Source organism: Delphinapterus leucas, chromosome 14 (assembly GCF_059928025.1).
Source record: "Delphinapterus leucas isolate spDelLeu-1000000601 "Yukka" chromosome 14, BTC_Dleu_Yukka2, whole genome shotgun sequence".
In the NCBI taxonomy this organism is placed as follows: domain Eukaryota; kingdom Metazoa; phylum Chordata; class Mammalia; order Artiodactyla; family Monodontidae; genus Delphinapterus; species Delphinapterus leucas.
This window is the reverse complement of record NC_143142.1, coordinates 26,523,430-26,549,274: the sequence shown is the minus strand read 5'-3', so window position 1 is coordinate 26,549,274 and position 25,845 is coordinate 26,523,430. Positions and strand designations below refer to the sequence as shown.

The following is a 25,845-nucleotide window of genomic DNA, read 5'->3' as shown; positions in this document are numbered from 1 at the left end:
TGCATCTGTATTGCCTGGAGGCTTTACAGACACTGCCTAGAAATTCTGAAGCCTCCTCATTTGATTTCTGTCTTACCTCCTCTGTTTTAGTAAGGCTTCCTTGTCTTGGCCCCTTCTTCACAATCCTGCAAGAATGCGATCTCCATAATGTTTGAGTTTCACCCATCCCCAGCACTCATATCCCAATTAGGATCTGCTGTTGGCAAAGCCACGCTTGCCGCAGGCTGCACGGGGCACCAGGGGTTCCTTCGTGAAGCTGATCTGCCTCCTCCCAGGCTCCACCCAGCATCTCTCGAAGGTTTTCTGAGGTGAGGAGGGTAGTTAATGAATTTCAAGCATCTGCCCAGGTCGGGTTGCAGGTTGCAAGGATCGATGAAAGATTTTCTGTTCTCTTTGGTCATCTCTCTAAGTTGGCATATTGTTCTTCCAATTAAATAAATAAGTAGTTGGACTTCCCTGGCAGTCCAGTGGTTAAGACTCCAGGCTTCCAAAGCAGAGGGTGCAGGTTCCATCCTGATCGGGGAACTAAGATCCCACATGCTGCGTGGCACAGCTGAAAAAATAAAATTAATTAATTTTAAAAAAAAAAGCTGAAGTTGAAGGAGGGGCGTGGACCCGGATCCCTCCCATCCCATCGCTGTCCACTCTCGGCTTTCACACCCGCAGCGGGGACTCCCCTTAACCAATGCCCGGCCTGAGTTTAGGCAGCTCCCTGGCCAAGTCGAGTGCCCTGGAGGGTAGGAGATGGGGAGACCGAGACCATTCCTATTTCTCAATCCCCAGACCCGAAGGGTAGGAGGGGGGAGCCTGAGGCTCAGGCGGTGGTAGGTAAAGAGCAGCAGCAAGTCATCCTCCTCATCAGAATCAAGCAAGAGGGGTTCCTTGGCCTCCTTTCCCGCTGAGTCACAACTTGACATCTTGGCACAGGCTTATTCTGTTTTTATTTTTTTTTTTGGCGGTACGTGGGCCTCTCACTGTTGTGGCCTCTCCCATTGCGGAGCACAGGCTCCGGACGCGCAGGCTCAGCGGCCATGGCTCACGGGCCCAGCCGCTCCGCGGCATGTGGGATCTTCCCGGACCGGGGCACGAACCCGTGTCCCCTGCATCGGCAGGCGGACTCTCAACCACTGCGCCACCAGGGAAGCCCGGCACAGGCTTATTCTGATACAGTAACATCAAAGACTGTACAGAAGCGATTTCATCCCATTTTTCTTCCCGTTTACAAAATAAATCAAGTCGCAAATTTGTATTGTAACTTAAGGATCCATTTTCAGACCATTTTGCTCCGGAGTCTAAAGGAAATGGTGGCCACACAGTGTTACCATCTTTTTCTTATGGATTTACACCTGAAAAATCACCCAGCTTTGGAGAATGCAGCCTGAGGGCTGCAAGGGGGAATTGAATTAACACTTCCCATTTTGAAGGGGATTGTTTCCAGGTGGTCACAGCAGCAAACTCTCCCTATCGGTCCCTATTCAGTCCCCAGTAGCCAACTCGTAACAATTAAGACGATCATAGACAAAACAAACCAGAACAAACAAGACCAAAACGCAGAGCCCCAGCCTCTAACCCTGGCCTGCGGTACCTCAGCAGCTGCAAACCTTGTGTCCTCTGTCAGCATCCCGCCAAGCGGGCCTCCAACCTGGGTGGATTGCCAGGCAATCTAGGCACATGTGCGATTCTGTAATGAGGTTACTCACCCAAAAGTGTCTTCCAAACCCAAACCCCCAAACTCACTTTGCTGCAAAACAGAACTAAGAGAGGAAGTTTTCAGCACCTCTCCAGGGAAATCCGAGGACGGTCCTGGAACAGACAGAGCAGGCCGCTGCCCAGACCCGGCCACAGCCTCTCAGTACCAGCCTTGGACGAGCCACAGGCAAAAAGTCGTCCGGACTTACCTCCTGACTGGCCGCTAAGTTAGTTCCCTGACCAGGCTCGTCTTGCCCGACATGCAGCAAGGAAAATGCTGAGCCGCCAAGGTTTGCAGCTCCATGAAGAGCACTAGCTGCAGAGCTGCCTCCCCGAACGCCAGGGGCTGGGGCACTTGTGGGTTGAAGGAGCAGGGCAGTCCGAGGCTTGGGGAAAGGCGATGGGGGAAAGGTCAGGCACAGGCGCAGTGGAGGGTGGGTGGTCCCATCCAGGCTTAACCATATCAGCTCGAACTAGATGCAGCTGACTCCAGGCTCCTGGAAAACAACTTGGGCAAACACCTTATTTAGGCTCCGTGCCACCTGGAGGACATGTATGTCTTAAACCCACCTTGACCAGGGACGGCAGGTGGAACGAACTTGGCTGATTATCCATGGGCTCAGGTCTCCATCCTGACTTAAGGGGGAACAGAGCTAGTATTTTACTGTCGGGCGAAATGCCGACTCTTGGCCACAACGGATTTTTTTCCTGTTAATGAACTATCTTTGTAGGCCTAGTTTGCTAGGTCTTTGAAAAATCAGGGCTGGATGCAGAATTAAGCCACACCTCAGCATGTCCCAGAAATGACTGTATGGGTTTCTTTCCTGTGGCGGAGATACAGCTGGATTATGAGGAGGTTTTCTATCATCCCATCATCTTTGTAACACTGGGATGAACCCCATTCGTCAACAGTGTGTTAACGTTTAGGATGGGTGGACTTGGGGTGCAGCCAGCAGGACTGCCCAGCAGTGAGCCTGAGACGTCACTCTGGTTTTCCCTGGAAATTACCACCCGTGATGGGGGCTTTGTCCTGCTCCAAAGCGGGAAGGGGCCCAACCTTAGTAGCTCGCAGTGGCTGTGTTCCTCCTGCGGGACTGGTCTCCTGCAAGCTCAAAAAAAAAAAAGAAGAAGAAATGAAGACTGAAGTGGGGATGGGGGCTGGGACGGAACCCACAAGGACCCCCTAATATATGCACCAGATGCTACTGATCTCTAGGTGATGGGTTAGGACTGACTGTTCATGTTCTGAATTATTAAAACAACAGACACATTACTTTTGATATCAGTACAAAAATCAATTTCCACTGTGAACGAGAAACTACAGGGTCCATAGTTCTTCCCGCGACACTGCTCTGGGGTGACACTGTTCTTTCCTATCCAATGTCATGATGACAGACATAGGAGGGGGTGGGGGGCACCAGCCAGGCCACCTCCACGGGCTCCTGGACATTTCGCCTGCAGGCAGGTTGTGGCAGAGCCTAAAGAGGACGGGAGGGCAGCAGGCCCACCCCAGCAGTGGAGGACACCTTCCTGAGTCCAGCAGTCACGGCGTCTGGGTGCTAGTCAGGGTCAGGGTCAGGGTCATGGTCAGGGCAAGGCTCCGAGAGACCCAAGTTAGGGTTGGGGTTCAGGATGGGCTGGGAGTGGGGAATTGGGGCCAGGGTTCAGGTGATTAGGGGTGAGCAGCGGCCACCAGGTGTGTGCAGAGCCGGCAGGGGGACCCAGCCGATCCCCAAGTCCTGCGGCCCCCCTTGTTACTAGACTGAGGCCCGCAGATATGTAGCCCCATCTCACGTCTCCCAGAGGTTAAAGCAAATTCGGGGCCAGGATCATTTGGTCACAAAGGCCAACTAGTGCCCTTTTCAAAGGAAAAAAGCACTCAGGACAACGTCCAAGAGACACCAGGCACTGGCTCCCAGGCGTCCCCCTCCCCCACGGAGCCCCACTTAATTTTCAGCAACTACGTGTGACTGGGAACAAAGGGCTGCCCACCAGGGAAGCCCCCCAGCCTCAGTTTTTACTGGGGGTCAGTTACATGGGCTGCAACACCCATGCCACTGACCTCCGTCTCTCAGACTCCAGGTCCCAAACCCACACCCCAGAGCAAAACACGTGTTCACAATAAATCACATTCTTAGGATAAACGTGTCTAACTGGTCCATGGCCCAAGGCCTCAGGCTCGTACTGACAGTATTGCCTGGAGCTTCCCGGAGGAGGGGGCCCGCAGCATGAGTACCTCCTATGGGATATAGGACACACTGAAGGACCTACAGAGGATACAGGGTACCTCTGAGTTATATTGTGAGAGTGCACACACACGCACGTACACACACACCCCTCTGCAAGGGAGAAAGAGAATCTGGAACACAGGCCTGAGATTTGGTTCGATCAGAATTTCAAAATTTAATACACAGTTAAGGATTTGGACCACGAAAAAGGCACTAAGTAGCTTTTGCCCCTGCTTATACTGGCTCTGGATTCACTTTAATTGGCCAGCATATCTCAGTGCCCTCAAACTGGGCCCCCAAAAGAATAATCTATTCCACGAGGTGCACCAGCCTCTCAGCAATGGCCACGCCCCATCCACCCTCACAGCATCGCATTCCTGGGCACGACCTCCGCCCTCCCCTCGCTCCGCCATCTGTGGCTTGGACAGTGGCCTGCTCTCACTCAGTGGCTACTTTAGGGGAGGGAGGCCAATTATTAAACAACCTGGCAGGGTTCAAGGGCTTTACACTGCACTGAGTGCTCGTGGGGTGGGGGTGGGGGGGTCCAGTCAACCTTTATTTATGAAAACATGCATCCAGCCAGGTTTGGCCCCCAGGCTGTAGGTTGCCAATTCCCCCTCTGGATCGTGGAACAGAGTTGAGGTAGAGAAGGAAAAGTATGGCAGATGAAGTGGAATGGGGACCAGCCTCAAGGATGCCTGGGAAGAAGGGCTCTCGGCACACACATGTCATCATTTCTCAGAGGAGCACCTACAGATTCTGAGGCTGCACAGCATCCTTTGCCGAGGAACCGCTACTCTTATCGAGGCCCTAGGTGACCTGGAATTATTGAGGAGCATCCCAAGACCTGGTCCTCTCATCCCAAAGCACCAAACCCTCCCACCAAGGAAAGCCCCCAGTTCAGAATGTCCATGGCTGCCCCCACCTGGTCTCGGCACATTGTGACCTGGGCTTCCCCAGGGGTCAGAGCTCAGAAGGAAAAATGCACCTTACTCTTCCAGGGTCTGGCTCCCGCTCCTCTGGGGCCACCCATTATCAAGATAGAAGCCTTAATTGGAATAAAATTAAAACTTTGCAGGACTTCCCTGGTGGCGCGGTGGTTAAGACTCCCCACTCCCAATGCAGGGGGCCCCGGTTCGATTCCTGGGCTGGGAACTAGGTCTCACATGCATGTCACAACTAAGACCCGGTGCAACCGGGTCACGTGCCACAACTGAGGAGCCCACGTGCCGCAACTAAGACCCGGTGCAACCAAATAAATAAATATTAAAACAAAAGCAGGGACTTCCCTTATGGTGCAGTGGTTAAGAATCCACCTGCCAATGCAGGGGACACAGGTTTGAGCCCTGGTCAGGGAAGATCCCACATGCCATGGAACAACTAAGCCCGTGAGCCACAACTACTGAGCCCATGTGCCACAACTACTGAAGCCTGCACACCTAGAGCCTGTGCTCTGCAACAAGAGAAGCCACTGCAATGAGAAGTTCACGCACTGCAACGAAGAGTAGCCCCCACTCACCACAACTAGAGAAAGCCCGTGTGCAGCAATGAAGACCCAATGCAGCCAAAAATAAATAAATAAATTTTTAAAAAAGGAAAAACAAAAAACTTTGTCCCTTACTTCTGACCTTGCCAAATCAGACCCTGAAGACTTGCTGAGCCATTAAAATTGTTAATATGGCCCAAAATACGTTAAAACTGGGACTTGAACGAGGAAACCCATTACACAAGATGCATTAAGGGAAGGGGTGATTATCCCCCTCTTTCTCTAGCTATCAGTCCAAACTGGCCTGGTTTTCAACCCAGAAAGGACAAATGGCACCTCATGGTGAACTGCTGTGACCTTAACCAGTGGTCAGTTAAGGCCTGTCCCAGCACAGCTGAAGTGGCACCGGCAGGCAGTGCTCCAATGGTCAGAATTCTGTTGTTACCATTTGGCTAATATATTCTATACAGTCCTTATTCCAGCAACCTCCAGCCTCTACTCACAGTCACGTTTGTTTAATAGATATATATATATATATACTAATTGTGATAAAATACAGGTAACATCAATCTTAACTGGGTTGTCTTTCTCTCTCTCTCTTTTTTTTTTTTGGCCACGTGGCTTAGTTCCCCGACCAAGGATCAAACCGGGCCCGCTGCAGTGGAAGTGTGGGGCCCTAACCACTGGACCACTAGGGAAGTCCCAATTTTAGCTGTTTTTTTTCTCTTATTTTTAATTTTAAAAAATTTTTTAAATTTTATTTATTTGGTTGCACCGGGTGTTCGTTGCAGCAGTCGGACTCCTTAGTTGCGATCCTCGGCCTCCTTAGTTGTGGCATGTGAACTCTTAGCTGGTTGGCATGCATGGGGGATCCAGTTCCCCCACCAAGGATCGAACCTGGGCCCCCTGCATTGGGAACCCGGAGTCTTAACCACTGCGCCACTAGGGAAGTCCCTTAACTTTTTTTTTTTAAGTGTCCAATAATTCCGCACTTGACTGTCCCTGTGCCTGCGGAACGTGGAGGGCAGAGCCAGTGGATGCTTGGGCACAGAGCAGGGAGCGCTGGGCTGTGGTCCCAGCTGAGGTCCGGGCCTGTGCCCGTGGATCAGGTCACCGCGATGTCTAGCGTGACATAACACCCACGTCACGCGATGCTATCACCGGCCTCTGGCTCCTCCCCTGGCCCTGTCTGCTTTACCGGACTATCTGGGCCTGGGACCCGCATCCCTGGGCTGCCCCGGGGACCGGAGACGGCAGGTGCTGCGAGGCCTCCCGCTAGATGGCGCCACCATCCCGCTCCGCCTCGCGGGAGCCCTTCCCCGAGTGGACGGCAGTCCGCGGGAGCTCCACCGCTCGGAAAGTAGCACAGCTACTCTGAAAGCCCCCTGCCCGGCCCCTCCCACCAACACACTGCCTCTGGAAATGCATGTCAGACCGTTAGGAAAAAGAAACTGGAAGCAGCGGAGACCTCCTGCAGGAGGTGAATGATGAATAAACTGTACATCCAGAGCACGGAAAAGCATTCGACGCAGAAAAAAATGGCCGTCAAGCCGTAAGCGCACGTGGAGGAAACTATTCTCTTTTATAAACTTATTTATTTACGGCTGCGTTGGGTCTTCGTTGCTGCACGTGGGCTTTCTCTAGTTGCAGAGAGCCGGGGCTGCTCTTCGTTGGGGGGCACGGGCTTCTCATTGCGGTGGCTTCTCTTGTTGCAGCGCACGGGCTCTAGGTGCGTGGGCTTCAGTAGTTGTGGCTCGTGGGCTCTAGAGCGTAGGCTCAGTAGTTGTGGCGCATGGGCTTAGCTGCTCTGCGGCATGTGGGATCTTCCCGGACCAGAGATGGAACCCATGTACCCTGCATTGGCAGGCAGATTCTTAACCACTGTGCCACCAGGGAAGCCCACATGGAGGAAACTTAATGTACATCTAAGTGAAGGAAGCCAGTCTGAAATGGCTGCATGCTCTGTGATTCTAACTCTATGACATTCTGGAAAAGGCAAAACTATGGAGATAATAAACTGATCAGTGGTTCCCAGGGCCTGGGGGAGAGGGCGGGATGAACAGGTGGAGAACAGAGGGTTTTTAGGGCAGTGAAACTACTCTGTATGATATTATAATGGTGGACACGTGTCATTGTACATTTTTCCAAACCCATAGGATGTACATCACCAGGAGTGACCCCTGATGTGAACCATGGGCTGTGGATGATGCTGAGGTGTCAGTGTAGGTCCATCGATTGTAACAAATGTCCCACTTGGGGGGGATGTTGATAGTGGGGGGACTGGGAGGCAGGGGGTATATGGGAACTCTGTACTTTTTTCTTAATTTTGCTGTGAACCTAAAACTTCTCTAAAAAATAAAGACTATTTTTTTTAAAAAGTAAATCAAGGGCTTCCCTGGTGTCGCAGCGGTTAAGAATCTGCCTGCCAATGCAGGGGACACGGGTTCAAGCCCTGGTCAGGGAAGTTCTCACATGCCGCAGAGCAACTAAGCCCGTGGGCTGCAACCACTGAAGCCTGCATGCCTAGAGCCCGTGCTCCACAACAAGAGAAGCCACCGCAGTGAGAAGCCCATGCACCCCAACGAAGAGCAGCCCCCACTCACCGTAACCAGAGAAAAGCCCGTGCAGAGCAACGAAGACCCAAAGCAGCCAAAAATAAAATAAATAAATAAATTTTAAAAAAGTAAATCAAGGTGGGAAGGAAAAACTCTGAAAAACTGGTTAAGAAAATATGAAGTCTGGGGGCTTCCCTGGTGGCGCAGTGGTTGAGAGTCTGCCTGCCGATGCAGGGGACACAGGTTCGTGCCCCGGTCCGGGAAGATCCCACATGCCGCAGAGTGGCTGGTCCCATGAGCCGTGGCCGCTGAGCCTGCGCGTCCGGAGCCTGTGCTCTGCAACGGGAGAGGCCACAACAGTGAGAGGCCCGCGTACCGCAAAAAAAAAAAAAAAAAAAAAAAAAAAGAAAATATGAAGTCTGTTATGGTTTAGTGAAAATCCCATTTACCTGCCTAGGTGCACGAGTGGTCTGGACCCCATCCGATATCTCCTCCACCCAGACTCCCTCTCATGCTCCCGTTTGCCCTCCTCCTTGTCCTCTGCAGACACCCTCACCTGTCTTTGGACTCTCACTCTCTGCTCCCAGACCTTTGCTCTCCTAACCCCACCCCCTTCACCACTGCCCTCTTGTGCGGGGCACCACCAAGCGTCTGGGTGAGCATCCCCAGAGGTGCCAACTGCTGGGTGTGTCACAGGCGCCCCTGTTCCTGTCACAGCCTCTCCGGTGGCCTTAAGGAACCCTTCATGTCCACATGGCTCTTTCATCTATCACCACCTCAAACCATCTTCCCAGCGGGTACTAACTCTTAATTGATTTAAGCTCAAAACAGACAAACAGGCGAACAGAAAAGACTAACAGACACAAGACCAAATGGTCAGACTATGAACCCAAAAGAATCCAGTACCAGAAATCAACAAACCCTCAAAAAGGATCAAACTCAAATTCTTACCGTGCTCCCAACAGACAAGAGCCTAGAGCACAGGACCTTGGGGCTGCTGGGGGCCAGGGCACATCAGGAGGGCGCTACCTGGAGCAGGTGCCCAGGACCTGAAGACAAGGGTCGGGGTGGCAGAACCATGGGGGGAGATGATCAGGGGATGATTTTATTCCGGCTACAGCAACAGGAGGAAGGTTCACTAACAAGGAACATCACAAGGAGAGGCAGTGGCTGGGGTTTTCTAGAGGCGGGATCAAGGAAGTCGCGAGGAAGAATGAGGGGGTCTGGCACGTGAGAGGGCAACAAGGCCTTTCAGGGTTAGCCTGTTCTGGGCTTGCAGCAGGGTGCAATCTCGGGCATGGGGCTCAGATAAATTCAGTATCGTCGTCCTGTCTCGGTTCTCCTGCGTGTGTGGTGGACTGAGTGAGTGCTCTTGGTGCTGCTATGGGTCTGGCTGTGTGTGTGTGTCCGCGTGCGTGTGTTGCAGGGTCTGTGTCTATCCCGACGCTTCTGTAAGTTAGAGAGTGTGTTTTGCGTTGCAGGGTTATGTCTGTCTCGGTGCCCCGAGCTTGGTGGTATCGTGTGTGCTGCTGAGTGGTTTTTTTTTTTTTTTTTTTGCGGTGCAGCCTGTGGGATCTTAGTTCCCCAACCAGGGATCAAACCCATGCCCCCTGCAGTGGGAGCTCGGAGTCTTAACCACTGGACCGCCGGGGACGTCCCTGCTGAGTCTTCTCTGTCTGTGTGTGTCTCGCACGGTGAGTGTGCTTCCCTGTACACGCATGTTTGCTTCAGTGTGTGCGTCTCTCCTGGTGTTTCACTGGTACTTCTGGTCCGTGTGTGCAGTGTGGCAGGGCTTCTGTCTCAGCGTTTCTGTGTGTTTGTGTTGGCGGGACTGTCCATTTCCGTCCAGGGGGGTGAGTGTACTGGTGGTGAGTATCTCTGTTTTTCTTTGGGTCTGGTTGTAGGTGTGGGTATGTTTCAGTGTGTGTGTCTGATGGTGCGTCTGTGTGCATGCGTGTGTGTGTGTGTGTGTGTGTGTGTGTGTGTGTGTAGGTGTAGCTCTGCCTCTGTGTGATATGTTCTCTGTCCCCGCCTGAAAGCCGGCAGGGCTCAGGCCTTCTCCAGTCCCACATTCCTCCCGCTCCTTTGTGCTCTGTGCTACAAAAAATATTTGCGTTTTCCACGACTCATAATTTTTCCTCCTCAATCGCTACCAGATGTGGGTCCTGTGGTCCTCGTCCCCATGGCAACGGAGGTTCCAGCAGCCGCGGTTCCCTTTTGTGGCGCCTGCCCTGGGAGCTAGCACTGCTGCAGGCCTATGGGGGTGGGGAGGGGGGTCCCAGCAGCTCCCTCTCCAGGCAGCTACTGGATCATCCTGGGGGGTTTCTTGGGCCGGGTCCTGCCTGGTCTCCAGGCCACAGCATCTGGCCCCCAGGGTGGCAGGGCTGGCTGCCAGAAGCACGGGAGGTGCTCCTGCTCTGTGAGGCACCCACACAGACGGGCTCCTGAAGCTCAGGGTCTTGGATGCCTGGAGGCTCCCAGAGCAGGCGGTGGAGGGGCCTCAGGAAAGGCCTGGCTGATGCGACAGCTCTGGTCGCCCCACACGGTGCTGATCCAGGCCAGGGAGCAGGCAAGCTGGAGCAGGGGTTCAGGGGTTGGGGAGCGGCAGGGTGGCACATGGTGGGTGGGGGGTACATGGCAAGACTGTGGCCCGAACCACCTCACTGCCCTCCACCACCTTCCTCAGCCACTGCCCTGCCCTTGCTGAGCCCAGCTGGGCAGCTGCCCCTCCTGGCTGACGTTAAGCCTGTGTTCTGAGCCCCGGCAGCCAGCATGGCCTGGTGCCAGAAGGGATGAGGCTGGCCAGGCGCAGGGCCACGGCTGGGAGGGTGCCCAGCTGGCTTGAGGGAAGGTGCGTGCCCCGGGGACAGGGAGCCTGCCTTCCACGTGCTGCCTGACCAGGCCAGATGCAGGGACTACGGCCACGGGAGCCACGCCAGATGTCCCGCCTGTGCCATGAGGCCATCTCCACTCAGGTGGCTCAGCCCCTGTACATGTCACTGACGTTTACCTCCACGTGGCATCTGGCCAGAGGGCAAGAGTCTTGCCAGGTGAGATCCCTGAGCTGCCAGCACTGGCCAGACTCTGGTCGTGTTGGGGCCTATGGGGTGGGGATGGGGAGATAAATGGAGAATCTTGGCAGAATCTCCTGATCGAAAGAGCTGGCAGCAAAAGGTGAGGAAGAGGCCTGCTACGCAGAGGCAGCGAGATGGGAGGAGCCCAGATGGATGAGGGACAGCGGACACGGTAGAAAAGTGAGGCTTTGGAGCTCAGGAAGGTCACTTGCGAGGCCATCCTGAGGGCCAGAAGCAGTGAAGACATTAGGACAAATGGCCACAGAAAGAAGGCCAGGCCAGAGTGGGAGCAGGCCGAGGTTGGGCGGGGGAGCAGGGGAGGGGGGGCACTGCCAGCAGGGCCAGCCAGGGCTCTGGGCCAGGCGGGCTCTCCCCCTCCCCCCACCTCTCGGGCCGGGAGAGTTTCCGGCTGAGGACAGGGAGCCCATTGAGATGGACAGCAGGGCTCTGTGTGGTGCCAGACTGTCTTGTTTGTGCCAGATGCGGCCCGGCTGGAGGCTGTGCCCGTGGCCCGCTACCCCCTGGCCCCAGCCTCTGACCCGCCCCAGCCACACCAAACAGCTCGAGGCCCCAAGTATAACAGCAGTAGGCAGTGGGGAAGGTGCAGGGCAGAAGCAGCCCCATGCGCTGGCTCCTTCCTCGTAGCCAAGGGTGCCACTCTATCTGCTCCTACACACCCTTCATCCCAGGTTGCCAGTCCAGGATGGGGTGGGCCAAGGTGGGTGCCCAATAAACTTGATAAATAGGTGAAGGATGGGCAGATGGACATGACCCACTTCCAACATGGTCCTGGGAGACCCACACCTGGGCTCCCAGGCTCCACTTTGGTCGAGGGATCCTGGCACAGTTTCTTTTGGGGGGACATCCTCGTCAAGAGGCCCGCAGATAGGAAGCAGTCAGAGCACGGGGAGAAAAAAGGCACTTTATTAAGAAAGCTTTGGCCAAGCCCCTGCCGGGAGGAGCCCATCCTGGGGCACCCGGATGGGGTGGGAGCAGCCCTGCCGGGGGCCTATAAATACATCTCCACAGGCCACTGGAGTTGCCCCTCGGATTCCCAGGCATGTGGGGTGGTGGGAGGCCATCAAAACCAGCTCGACAGCGGAGGGGCCAGGGCTGGGGAGGCTGGGGCTGGGAGAGCGTGGGTGGGGCTGGGGTGGGTGGGGAGACAGCCAAGCCTCCTGAGGAGCAGAGACCAGCCCTCCTCCCCAGGCTCCGGTCAACCAGATGCCCTGGGGCTCGGCCAGTGGAAGTAGCCTCTGGCTAGGGTCACAGAAGGGAACCTCCAGCCAGAGGCGCCAGGCCCTGGCCACAGAGAGGCTGCCAGGGTGGAAGTGCTTCTGGCCTCAGCCAGTGAGAAGGTGACCCAGCCAAGGCACTCTTGGCCAGTAAGAGGTGTTCTTTAGGCAGAGCCCTCCTGCCCTTGGCCTTTGAGACCCGGGCTGGTGGGAGCCCTCCACAGGCAGGCCATGAGAAGGGAGGGGCCAGCAAAGCGTCTGTCAGGCCTTAGCCACTGGGATGGGGCTTCCTGCCCGAGCGCGGGACCCCATCCAGGACGGCCGTTGGGCCTGAGCCAGTGAGACGCAGCCTCCCGCCAGGCTGCTCTGGGCTGGGGCCCCCGCGGGAGACGCCGGGCGCGCACGGGACGCGGGGTGACAAGCAGCGCTGCTAAGCCGAGGAGCTGCAGGCACGGCGGGGCCGACCTACTACAGGGTGGGCGCGCCCGCCCGGCCCGGCTCGCCCGCCACCTCCCGGCTCTTCTTACGAGGCGGCTTCTGGATGGGGGTCTTCTTTCGGGGGGTGTCGGATCCGGGCGCGCCCGCTGCCGCCTTCTCGGGCCCTGGGGCCTCGGGCGCGGGGGGCGCGCGGACCGGCGAGGCGGGAGGCACCGAGCGCTTGGCCTTCTGCGGCGGCGCCGGCTTCTCTCGGGGGCCCTGCGTGCCCACGGCCCCCTCGGCGCGGCCCAGGCTGCGAGTCTTGTCGCGCAGCTCGGCGGCCAGCATGGAGGCGGCCTCAGGTGCGCTGCGCGGGGGACCGCCAGCGTCCGTGGGCTCTGAGAGGCCAGGGCCACGGCCCCGCGCTCGAGCCCGGGGCGGCGAGGGTGCGGCGAGGGCCGGCCCCTCCTCTGCCAGCCCCGGGGGTCGCGGCGTCGGGTCGCGGGCCCTAGGGTTGCAGGGCTCGTCCGGCCGCGCCGATGTGTCGCTGGGCGTCCGTTTCCTCTTGCTGGGGCTGGGAGCGGCCTCGGGGCCCGCGGGTGGCGGCGACGGCGCACGCGCGGCGGCGGCACCGTGCTTGCCGTGGATCCAGGACACCTTGGGCTTGGTGGCGGGGTCGGGCGGCGGCGGCTTCCTGCGCTCGGGCGATGGCGAAAGCGACAGGCCTCGGGCCTCGCCCCGGACCCGGGCCGGCCGGGCCTCACGCCGGGCCACACGCGCATACAGCGCCCCGCCAGGCCCGTCCCCGCTCGACGCTGACCGCTCGCTGTCGGAGGACGCGCGGAGGGGCGTGGCCTCCTCCGCGGGCGTAGTCACCGGTGCAGGGGACGAAACCAGCGCCTCGGCAGGGGCAGGGGCAGGGGCTGGGGCGATGGGGACCTCCGCGTCCCGGCTCTCGGTTGCCGCCTCTGACAAGGGACGAGCGGGGCGGTCACCTCCTCCGGAAAGAGCTTGGCCCCCCAGCATCCAAGAGCAAACCCTCGCTGGCGCCCCACCTCCCCTCCTCTTCCCGCCCCAGCTGGCGCTCAGTCGCCGTGGCATCCAGACATGCCTGGCACATTCACTGCACTGACCACAAACTTAGCTCAGAGCCCCGGAGGTGGAGGGCTGGGGTAGTGGGGCTAATTCCTGGGTTGCAGCCCCAACTCGGCCTGGACTCGCACCCCTCCCCCACCACATCCCCAGCCTGGGGGGCCACCATCACCACATTTGACCCTCGATTCATAGCCCTTCTTTAAGAGAAAGGCGTTCTAAGGCTCAGAGGTTAGTCACCTGCCCAAGGTCATTCAGGGGGGTGGTCTGGGGAAGAGAGAGGCCAGAAGCCCAGCTATTCAGGCTGCTTCTTGATGTTTGTGAGCCAAGGCTTCAGGTGAAAGTGTGTCCCCATATCCTGCAAACCCCATTTCCTGTCTCCTCTGCCACCTCCTCCCCAGGCCCGGAATTTTCTCTGCCTGGTCTCCCCAGAAGTGAACCTGGGCTGTGGCTACCTCCCCAGACCCTACCCCAGTCTGGTGCTGGGCAGCAAAGAAGCCCACTCTGCAACCTCAACTGTGTATCCACCCCCCAGTTAACAGCATCACTAGCCCTTCCTCCCCATGCTGCCTGTCCCTTAGAGCACAAAAATTTCAGCTGGCACCTTTCACTGGGTCAGAGCGAGAGGGGTCCTCACCCCAAGCAGAGGGGCACTCACCCTCGTGGGGTACACAGTATACGGGGCCTTCATCCGTGGTGTCAAAGGAGGAGAAGGAGGCCCGGGAAGACCATGATGGCGAGGGCTGCTCCAGCCCCGAGGGTGGCTCCAGGAAGCTGCAGTTGAGCGTGTTATCCAGGTCGTGATGGGCCACTGGGGAAGGAGGGAGGCATAGCTGCCAGGGGCCCCGCCTGCCCCAGCCAGTGCCCTCGCCAGCTCTCCTGCCACAAATGATGGAGGGACCCAAGCCAGCCCTACCCCAAGATAGTGGGTGGGACAGGCAATTCAACAGGCTAGTGTACGGCCAGGGAGCTGAGTGAGGTCGGGCCGAAAGTTGGGAAAAGAGAGAGCACCTGGCTGGGAGAGCCCATCAGGGCCTCCAAGCCACGCTTCAGACCCTGTCTTGCAGCAGTTTTTGAATGCAAATGTGCAGTGGTGAAGCCACCCTTTGCCTCAGCCGTCTCAGCAGGCTGCACCCCTAGGCACAGCCTCCACAGACATAGACCCCACAACGGGGGAATCCCAGAGGCTGGCCAGCCCGTCCCCCTCTCACAAATGGGATGTGGGTTCCAGCCCCCACATCTGTGCCCATAAATCCCACTCTGCTGAGTGGGCCCAGGGGTTTTCTCAGCTGTCTGCATCTTTACCTCCCAGGAGACTTCATCTCCCCATCCCCCTCATCTTTGGAAACAAGTGGGAAAGACGCAGAGGGACTCCACCCCAGTGTGAGTCAGGGCAGGCAGAAGGAGAGAAGCAGCATCGCCCCGCACCCAGCCCCGTCCTGAGGTAGGGTGGGGGCCGAGGGGCCAGCCTGCCCACTTTCCAGGAAAGACCCAGGGCACAGCTGGGGATCCAGGCGGGAGGCGGGTCTTCCTGTGGCAGGGCATTCCCACTCACAGGTGCCCGCGTCCACCTGCGGCTCGCATCAGGCCCGACAGTGTACTCACTCCCGCAGACTGCGGGGGCCTACCGGCCGCGGATGTCCAGTCCACACTGCCCCACCACACCACACATGCAGTCACTCACAGTCACCGAGACAGGGCCCACACCTGCCCGCACACGTAGGACCCCTGCCTTCCTCCAGGGCTCCCCTGCATCTGCAATCCTTCTTTCCTCCCCCTGGTCGCACCTCCTCACGCCCCCACATCGACACTCAAGGCCCTGCAGTTCCTACACCGACCCCGTCACACCCATTTCCCAGCAGCCTCCTGCGTCGGGGGGTGTTCCCCGGAGACTCCTTACCTACGTCATCCTTACCTACGACCTTGGGCAGCTTCTGCCTGCGGAGAGGGATCCGGGGCAGCTTCATGCTGATGCGGCTGAAGCGCCCGCATAGGCGCTGCGGCGCCTTCTTCCTCCCAAGCGAGAGCTCCCTGCGGGGGCGGGGGCTGAGCGAAGGGGCGGGGCCGTGCCTGTGCCAGAGGGGCGGGGCGAGCCAGTGGGAGCCCACCCACAGGGAGGGAGGGGCCTGAGCGGAGGGGCGGGGCCTAAGGCCCGGAGAGGCCCAAGGGAGCAGAACCTCAAGGAGGGCGGGGCCTGAGCTAACGAAGGGTGGGGCCCCCCAGGGCGGGGCCGGGAACGGCGCGCCGAGCTGCAGACCCCGCGCGGCCGGAACCGGGGAAGGGAGGGAGCTGGAAGCCTCACCCGCGCGCGGGGTCCTTGCCGCGGCAGGCGCAGCAGCAGCCGAGCAGCGAGAGCAGCAGGCCGAGGAGCAGGGCGAGCAGCGCGCCCGCACCCATCACGCCCTTTCGCTGGTTGGTCTCTGTGGGGGTCACAGGGTCAGCGAGGTGCCGGCAGCCCCCGCGCCCCCGCCGGGTCGCCCTCACCCACTCACCCAGGCGGCAGGCACCGGTGACCGGGTCGCACGAGTCCTCGTGGCAGCTGCAGGCCTGGGCGCAGTCCACGCCGTGGAGCCCGGGCGGGCAAGTCAGGTTACAGCTGCGGGGGCGCGAGGTCAGGGAGGGTCGTGGGGTCTGGGAGAGCCAAGCGGCCCTCGGTTACGCCTCCCGCCCTCGGCCCCGCGGCCAGCCAGCCCCGGCCCGGCCCCGGGTTCTCCATTCTCTAGGGACTGCAGCCCACCCCCACCTCCAGCACACCCTGAGCGATCAATGTTTTGGAAACAAATGTGTGCACTCCAGTGGGACGGAGTCTGGGGGACGGGCCGTGGACACTGGCCGCAGTGCTCATTGCTGGGGCTGACTCTTCTGTGGGGGGAAAAGGGGCTGCCAGACGAGACCCTTGGCTGTACGTGGAGGTCCCTGCTCATTCCACATCATCTCCGGGTCACCTCAGCCCTGCAGCCCTCAAGGAACCCACTGGCCACAGGCTGACCTGGTCGCTAGATCCCGCTCGAGCGCTGGCTCCACCCCAGGGCAGGAAACTGCCCCAAAGAGCCTGTTGTCTCTCCCTAGCTGAAGTAGGGGGGCCAAGGCTGAGGGGCCAAGCCTGGGTCCCGCCTGGTCGGCCAACGCAGCAGCACCTGGGGTCTGGCTGGAGCCCAGTGCCGGATACAGACCCCTCAAACCCCTTGGGTCCCCAGGCACTCACTGGGGCCCGTGGACGCCCGGGCTGCACAGGCAACGTCCCGACTGGAAGTCGCAGTGGCCGCTGCCGCAGTCGGCGCACACGAACGCGCAGTCCTCGCCGTAGGTGCCATTGCTGCACTTGGTCTCACACCTCGGAACGCGGGGAGGAGGCGTCAGCGGAAACAGGCAAACGACCCTTAAGCCCACAGAGCCCTCCGCGGAGGGCAATCGGGGGAGGCCGGCTGGGGGCTGCGTGTCTGAGGCGGACACGGGTTGCTCACCGGTCACCGATCCAGCCCGCGTTGCAGCGCGTGCACTTGCCGGTGACGTGGTTGCAGGCGTGCCCGTCGCGACACGGCGGGCAGCGGTGGCCGCAGCCCTCGCCGTAGAAACCGGTGGCGCACGGCTGGTCGCACTTGGTGCCGTTCCAGCCGGGCTCGCACGTCAGGCAACGGCCCTCGGCCACCGTGCATGGCTGCTGGCCCTTGCACTGGCCGCATCTGGGGAAGGGGCAGGAGGCTAGGCGGGGTACCGGCCGCCTCACCCCGGCTCCCTCGGCGCCTGCCCCTCCTCTCCCTCCCCGGCCGGGGCCCGCGCTTACCGGCGGCGGCAGCCCAGGCCGTAGAAGCCGGCAGGGCAAGGCTCGCGGCAGTACTTGCCCCGGTAACCGGGCTCGCACGCGCACGTGCCGTCCACCGGATGGCAGCGGCCGCGGAAGCACTGGCAATAGCGCTCGCAGCGCGCGCCGAACGTGCGCTCGCGGCACTGGCAGCGGCCGCTCTGTTGCTCGCACGGCGACGTGTTGCAGGCACACTGGTTGTTGCAGCTGCGGCCCCACCAGCCTGCGTGGCAGAGGCACGCGCCCGTCTGTGGGTCGCAGCGCGACGTGGCGCTGCAGTAGCACGCGCTGGCGCACTGTGGGCCCCACCAGCCAGGCTCGCAGCGACACGCGCCGCTCCGCGGGTGGCACGCGCCGTGCTGGCATTGGCACGCATGCTCGCAGCGTGCGCCCCAGCGCCGCGCATGACATGTACACTGGCCCGTCACGTCCTCGCACTGCCCGTGTGGGTGGCAGACACACAGCTCCTTGCAGTCGGGACCCCAGAACTGGCGCGGGCACTCTGCAGAGCGAGCGGAGAGGGTGGGAGGCCCAGGTGCTCGCGACGGGGCCCAGACCCAGCCCGAACCTGCCCGCGTCCAGCCCCCCGCCCCCGGGGACCCACCCACTCTCAGGCCCCGCCTCCAGTTCAGGCCCCGCCCATCTCTGGGATCCTGCCCCACTGCCCCGCCCGCCACAATCCGCGCTCACTGGTGTCGCAGTTGGCACCGAAGTAGCCATGGCGGCAGCGGCACTCGCCCGGCCGCACGCACACCTCGTTCTCCGAGCACGTGGAGTTGCCTTCGCACACAGCTGCGGACGAGACGCGCCCAAGTTGTTGCGAGTTCAGCCTCCACACTATCCCTCCTCTCCGTGACCCCGCCCCCTGCCCAAGTCCCAGGGTGCCCTACTCACCAATCCCACACTCGTCCCCCTGCTGCCTCCAGCCGGCGCAGCAAGTGAGCTCCTGGGAGCTGCAGGCAGAGAGAGGGCGCCTGAGCTCGGGACCCACTCCTAGTCCTCGCTGGGTCCCCCAGTAACCTCCACCCTGCCCTAGGGAGGTGGTTATAAAGGCCCTCATGTGTGCCCGGCACTGCTGTAGGTTTGGGAGACTCGAAGCGAGTAAGACACAAATTCCAGCCCTCTAGAGCAGACACTGGGAGGCGTCAGATGGCAGACCACCTCCAAGAACTTCCCAGTTCCCTCTACAAGGGGTCTCGCCACTCCTCCTGATCTGTGCCCTCTTCCCCCATCCACTAGGCCAGAGAAGAGACCTCACATGTCCCAGGAGGGGCAGCAGTGAGGTGGGGGTGGGGCAAAGGTCCCTGGGCCTCCAGGACCTGCTCAGGCATGGAGATCTAGGGCATCCCTGGGGGTGGGGGGTCTGGCCAGATGGGTGTCAGGGATCCAGATATGACGTGACCTGGGCAGTGCCAGGACTGGCTGGGCCGGGTGGGCACATCTGGATGCCCCACTGGAGCACCAAGGCAGATGGGTTGTCTCTGAGTGTGGTGGACACAGCGAGGTGTCCACTTGGAGAGGGGCAAGGTACACCCAGGGAGTCCTCCATCTGAGTAAGGAAAGTAAAACTGAGGGCTGCAGAGCACCAGGGCGAGACTTGGGCTGGAGGAAGGCAACGTTAGAATGTCCTCTCCGTGAAATTTCATAAAATCTTGTTTAATTTTATTTGGCTTTACAAGGTACAGTAGGAGGTAAAAAATTTATGTGTCCCATATCAGGGTGGTGCAGCCTCCCAAGCCCTGGGCTTATGGGGTGTGTAGGCACAAAGGTTTGGAGGCCCTGCCCAAGTGAAGCCATGGCCACTGGTGAGGGCCATGAGGGCTGAGGTGGGGTGTGCCCACACTGTGGGGCAAAGGAGGCTGAGAAGGAACAGACACTCAGGCTGCAGTTCTGCAGGGTCCCATCAGACCTAGAACTTCAGCCAAATGCTAAAGACACATAGCCACCATTCACACTTCAGAGAAAAGGAGAGGGCCTCTTGGGAAGGATGTGAATCTAGAAGCGGGATATGGTGATGGGAGGAGGTGGGAGGGGCCTGAGGACCCTGGGGTGGGGGTGGGATGGCCTGAGAAGGGAAAGGCTGCAGCTGCTCCATATCACACCCCTCAGAAGATGCCCCCCAACCGTTCCCAGCTCGAAATGATCACCACACCCTGGATGGGGCCCCCGGACTCCAAGGGAGCCCCCTCTCCCAGAAAGGGCTGGATTCTCCTTTGGGCCAAAGATATGGGACCTGGGGAACAGGATCCATAAAACCCCAAACTTCAAGGAATGGGCCACCTTATTTTCCACAAATAAAACTGGAAACCAGAGTCAGGAACTCTAAGCAGGCCTGGATTTTCTGGCCCCCATTGCCCCACCCACCCAGCTCCGAGATGGCCATCTGTAGGGAGACCCAGGTCCGAGGGCCCATCACCCTCCTGCCTCTTCTGCCAGTATGAACCCAGGTCTCCAGATGGAGAGCCTCTGTAGAGGTCCCTCCTGCAGGCAGCCTCACCAGATGGCCTGCTGGGATGGCCCAGGAACACTGACCACCTTCCATCCTGGACGACCCTGGCTGCATGGCTCTGTAATCAGGTTGGGAGCCTGGTTTTAGGGCCACACTAAGCTGGATTGGATGACTGGGTCTGCCACTTGCTGTGTGACCTTGGGCACAGAACTTTACCTCTCTGAGCTCCAGCTGCTAAATCTGTAGAATGGGGCCCATAGGTTTGGCAGGAGGATTAAGAGAGTCAAGATGTGTCCAGCACAAACTATGAGTTCAGCCAAGGCTGTGCTGTGAGCTCCAGCCCATGCTGAGCAGGCTCTAGTTCTGAGTTCACCTGGTCCTCCCAGCATGGCTGGTGCCCAGGCCCCACCCAACAGAGCTAACAACCCTGCTCCCCGGCAGGACAGAGCCCACGTGGAGGACGAGTCTGTGGGACTTTTCCTTCTGGGACGGGCTGGCAGAAAAGGCTGGGCTAGGTTGGCAGGCCCTTTTTCTCAGATCTTATGAAAACGAGATGACAAGAAAGATGGCCCAGTGCAGGGGTAGCTCCTACACTATGGAAGGACGCTGGGGTGTCAATCCAGGCCCCTCAGCAAGCAGGCTGTGCTGCAGGCTGCCCTCCCATAGATCACTGTTACTGCAAATGAAGCTGCGGTGATTTAAACCTTCACCTTGAACCTGCCCAAGCCACCTCGGCAAAGCTCCCCAAGAGCACTGCCTGCTCACTGTGCCAGTGTCTGTCCCATTCTCTCCCCAGTCCAGACAGGAAGCTCCTCTGCCTCCACGCCCCCTGGGACTCCATGCCTGCCCCACTCTCCTCCTTCCCCCCTGGGCACCCCTCACCTGGTTTCTGCCCCACCCCCCCACCTCCCTCCCCTGCTCTGTCCACTCTAGCTCCCTGGGGAAGCTCCCTAGGTCCCATCCAGACACTGACAATGCCTCGGAGGCCTCGAGGGGGGCCCTCCTCCCCACTAGCCCCTCCCACCCCGAGTCTTCTCCATCTCAGGGTAAAAACTGTCCTTCCAGGCTGGGAGGCTGGAAGGAGACTCTGCTCTCTCCCAGAGTGGATCAACTGAGAAACACGCCAACTCTACCTTCCAAACTGGATCTAGGATGGGACAGGCCACTTGTCCCCCGCCCAGCCTTGTGAGAGCCACCCTCACCCTCCCTGGTTCTCTCCCACCTTCTGCCCTCCTGCCCCAGTTCATCTGCCACCTGACAGCCAACCCAGGTCACATCCTGCCCCTCTTCTGTGCAAAGCCCACGGGGGTTCCCATCGCCCTGTGGCCTCTCCTCCACCATCCCTGTCCCAGCCCCCAGGGCTCCTTCCTGTGCTTCCAACAGGCCCTCTGCACTCAGGGCCCTGCCCCAGATGCCACCCTGCTCTGCCTCCTCTCCCACAGGCCTCTCTCACTCATCACTTCCCACTGGGTCTCCCCAACTGAACACCTCCTCCCCAGCCCTTGCCAGAGGTCAGATGATTTGCTGTAAATCTCCTCCACACAGGACAGCTGTATCCCTGCACCAACAACAGGCCTGCACACATTAAGTGTATGGGATTTTACTGACTGAGAGCTGCTCCCTGCCCTAGTCCTCCTGCCTCCGGGGGGAGGGAACGCTAATGGGAGCCTGGCAAGGCCCAGCCTTGGGAAGGTAATGAAGAGATGGTCCGGACCCTGGGGGGGATGGGGGAGTGCCGTCTTTCCCATTAACCAGCTCCACACAGGATCACCGTCATCCCTCCTCTACCACCACCACCCCCACGGGACAGGAGTATGGACTGGCCCAGAAAGGTTAAGCGTTGTGCCCGGGGCCACTCTGATGGGGAGAGGTGGCACCAGGATCTGAAACCCAACCCAGGCTCTTGGCTACTGGAACAGGCCGCCTGATGGAACATCTCGGGGAGAGGGGGAGTGGAGCAGGCTCCGGACAGCTCTGGCCTGCCATCGGATCCCCCCACCCCCCACCCCCGGCACGGACCCCCACAGGGAAGGAGAGCCGAGGCGGAGGGACAGGGCCGGCGACGATCGCGCCCTCCCCCTCCCCAGGCGGCCCCGCCCGCCACAGCCGCTACATTCCTGGGGCCGGGGAGGCCCGGGAGGCCCGGGAGGCGGCGGCGGCGGCGGCGTCGATGTGAAGCAGATGGCGGGCCAGGCCGGCCCCCGCCCCAGAGGCGGGGCTCGCAGCGGGGAGGGGTCTGCGCGCCTCGGGATCCGAGCTCGGAAACCCCGCGCGGCCCCTCACAGCCCCTTGTCTGCCGCGACCGCCTGCCCCCGGACGCGGCCTCCCTGGGCCCTGCGGCCCAGGGCGCCCCCACCGCACCCGCCAGGAGCCCGTGATGCTTCTCCAGCTTCCCGCCTGCCTGGCGCCCCCGGCCCGCGACAAGGCACCCCCTCACGCCGGCTCCTCGCCCCCGCGCGGAGATGCCCTTGACCTCGCAGTGGCCTCTGACAGACCGACCGGGTCCTCCGACTCCTGCGCCCACTCCTGGGTCCTGGCTTGCGCTCTTCGACCTCCGCGCAAGGTCCTGGGCCCGGCGCCCTCCGGCAGGGCCTGTCCCCTCCTGTCCCACAGTGGCTTCCCCAGCCCGGCTCCTCGTGGCGCCCACCTCTGTGCCGCCCCTCTGCACCCCGTATCCCCACCCGGGAGTCCCCCAACCTCCCGATGCCGGCGCACGTCATTGTCTCTCTATTCCCGCTTCTGGGCCACTCTGAGCTCAGGCTCCTCGACGCCCACCTCCATAACCACCCTCTTCTCACCCGCGCCCGCTCTTTCTAGGACACAAATCTGTCCTTCCGACTCGCCTGCCTCAAGACCTCCGCGGCTCCCTCTTCTCAGGAGCCTCGCTCCATCTCTCCTGGACGCTCACCCTCCCTCCATCACGGCTCGAGCCACACTCGTGTGTCTGGGCCCTTGCACATGCCATGCCATGGGCTTGGAATGAGCTTCCCGTCTTCTTACGGCCTTCACAATCCGGCCCAAGGGTCCCTTTTCCTGGGTCTGAAATCTCGAACCCCGTGTGTCAGCCCTCTGGGCGTCCGCTGCCCTCCGTTCTACCCTCGCCCGCTTCTCGCCCGGGGTATCCTCGGACGCACCGTCGTGGCCCGGCGCCCGGGCTCGGCCTGGAGCGGAGCCGGGGTCAGCGAGGGCGGCCCGAGGGGCCCGCGCGTTTGGCTCAGGGAGGTCCTGGGCGTCCCCTCCCCCCGGCCCCGGGCGTCCCTTCGGCCCCCTCCCCCAGCCCGGCCGGCTCCTACCCGGGCGCGCGGCACACGTTGCGGCCGCGCGGGCTCAGCTCCTGGGGCGCCGCGGGGCCGGGCAGCAGCCAGAGCAGCAGCAGCAGCGGCGGCAGCGGCGGCGGCGGCCCCCCGGCTCCCCGGCGCCGCGCCGGCCCGGCCCCCCGGGGCCCTGCGCCCTCCATGCGGCGCGGGGCAGGCGCGGGGCGGGCGCGGGCGCGGGTGCGGCCGCAGCGAGAGCGGCCGGAAGCGGAGTGCGCGGCCGGGCGGGGGGCGGCAGGAGGGGCGCCGGGCCGGGCAGGAAATTCCACATCGGCTCCCTGATCCAGGGCCAGCCGCGGCCGGCCAGGCGGCAGCGCCCGCCCCGCGCGCCAGACCCCACCCTCCGGCCGCGCCACCGCCCCTCCGCGCGGCCCCCGCCCCCACGCGGCCGCGCGCAAACTTGGGGGCGAACTTGGAAGGGGCCCTCCCGAGGAATCACCGGTCGCCTTGCCTTTCCCTCCCTTCCCCAGACACCCACCAGAGAAGCGGCCCCTGCGCGCTCCCGGCGAGGCCAGGCCCGGGGCGGGAAGCGGGTGGGGACCAGGCGCGACGCACGAAAGCCCCCTGGCCAGCGGCGCCTCGGAACTTCCAGGTCAAGACTGCAAGCCGGCCTCTGCTCCCCTCGTGAGGCCCTTCTACGTCCGGCTGTGCGGTCAGCGCCTCCCGAGCGCCGGGCGCAATCAAAGCCTGCAGCGACGGCGGAGCCGGATGCTTGAGGCCTGTGAGTAGACTCGGTCTGGACCAGAGAGGCCTGGGTGAAGGGGCCCCCGTAGAAACAGACTGGAGAGATGCCGGGAGCAGAATGGCTCCGCGCGGGCTCTGAGAGAATATGGAGGTAAAGGCAGGTGTCGGAGGCTGAGGGAGGCGGTATGGTGGTGGTGGGGGGACAGCTCCAGGACTGAGACCCTGCCTGCCGCCCCTGTCAAGGTGTGACGATGGGCTGGAGGCCGCTAGTCACCAAGGAGAAAGTCCAGAAGGTGGAGTCAGGGCTGGAGTCGTGGGAGCTCCTGCCTCGGGAGGGGTGGGGTGACAGCACAGAGCAGAGCAGGGGCAGCAGAGAAATGGGGTGAGGAGGGCCTAGGGGGACCAGGAGGAAGAGGAACCCTGGGCCCAGGAAACAGAGGGGTCAGACCCAACCCCAGGCCCATGGGGTGGGCAGGACGGGCAGGACTGGGGATGGAACAAAAAGGGGGGCAGACCGGTCCCCGAAAAGATGAGCTGGGCTTTTGAGGACCTGAGAGTTGGTGGAAGGGCCTGGGCAGGGAGAGGGCAGCTGCTGAGGAGGGGAGGTGGTGTCCTGCCTCAGTTATGCGGGGGCCCCATCTGGAAGGGTGGGGCTGGCAGAGGGGGCCTGGAATAAGGGCCACTGAAAGGCCCAAGGCTGTGGGCATCACCAGGCTGGCAGAAGTTGGGATGGGAGGGAGCTTCGGAGGTTAGGGCTCTTCCCTGAGCCATGCTGGTGCAGGATGGAGGCACAGTTGGGGAGGGTGGCAGGGAAGTTGCACCCATGTGGTCATGAATGCAAACACTTCTCTGGGACAAGTAAAAAGGCCAACCACTTCTGGGCAGCTCTGCCTGGCCATGGCCCTGAATTCAGCAGTGCCCGGGCCCCTCCCATGGAACCCCCATTGGCTGCCAGCAATGGAGGCCAGCAGAGGTCTGTGTGGCTGCACTCCTGACTTTAGAGGCATCGCCCTAGCTAGACTGGGTTCATGGACAGGCATCTCAAACTCCCTCATCTCTCCCCAGGGCTGCTTCCCGCCCCACAACCCCACCTCTGTGGGGGCAACACCTGAATGCCTGAATGTCACAAATCTCTACCCACCCCATCCGTGTACCACCTGTGTCTGGTGCCCGCAGGACAGGACCATCACCAGCCTCGTCTCAGACCCACAGCCCCCCACCTGTGTCCTGTCGCAGCCACCTTGCACTTGATGGTGAGTTCAGGTGTTGAGGGCAGGGCCCACGTCTGTACCAACCACCACATCTCCATCAGGAAGCTGAGTGCGGGTGGAGTGGACGATCGTCTGTCTGCCCAGCCTGTGCCAGGTGAATACCAGACTGAGGAAGCTGGGGGTTCATAGGCACCCATATGACTGACCAGCATGCAGACCGTGGGAGCCAGGAGCCTGGGCCGACCGGTTCTGACCGGGATGACTTCCTGGGGGAGGCCAACTTTGAAGGGTGAGGATTTTGCAGACAGAAAGGGATGAGCCACGAGTGAAGCAAAGGCTTGAATGCAGGGCCTGAAAGCCTGCCAAGCTGGCAAGCTGGCTGCCTGGGCCCAGGGGCAGGACCTGGTGGGCTGCTGGCGGTGGGTGAATGCTAGACCGGACAGTGGCAGGGCTAGGCTGCTGCCCAGCTCTCAGGATCCCTTCCAGGGCTCATGTCTACCCCACCCCATGCCCTGTGGGGCCTCACAGACCTTTCCCCGCCTCCACTGCAGACCAGAGGTCTCTTGCAAAAGCTGTGCTTTGGTGTCTGGGTGGGGAGATAGCACTGGC

The 25,845-nt window shown here is 60.8% G+C and overlaps 1 protein-coding gene across 1 annotated transcript; it reads right to left on the bottom strand.

Annotated features, from left to right (window-relative positions):
- Nucleotides 1-4,426: 4,426 nt before the first annotated feature.
- On the bottom strand, nt 4,427-18,810 carry SCARF2 (scavenger receptor class F member 2). Its single transcript, XM_089894249.1, has 11 exons — nt 18,767-18,810; nt 18,473-18,531; nt 18,287-18,370; nt 17,561-18,239; nt 17,241-17,459; nt 16,982-17,110; nt 16,269-16,372; nt 16,079-16,196; nt 15,692-15,807; nt 14,435-14,587; nt 4,427-13,652 (listed from the first exon to the last, which is right to left on the bottom strand). Exons 1-11 carry the CDS (start codon nt 18,808-18,810, stop codon nt 12,736-12,738), a joined length of 2,622 nt encoding a protein of 873 aa, XP_089750375.1. The 3' UTR covers nt 4,427-12,735.
- Nucleotides 18,811-25,845: the final 7,035 nt, after the last annotated feature.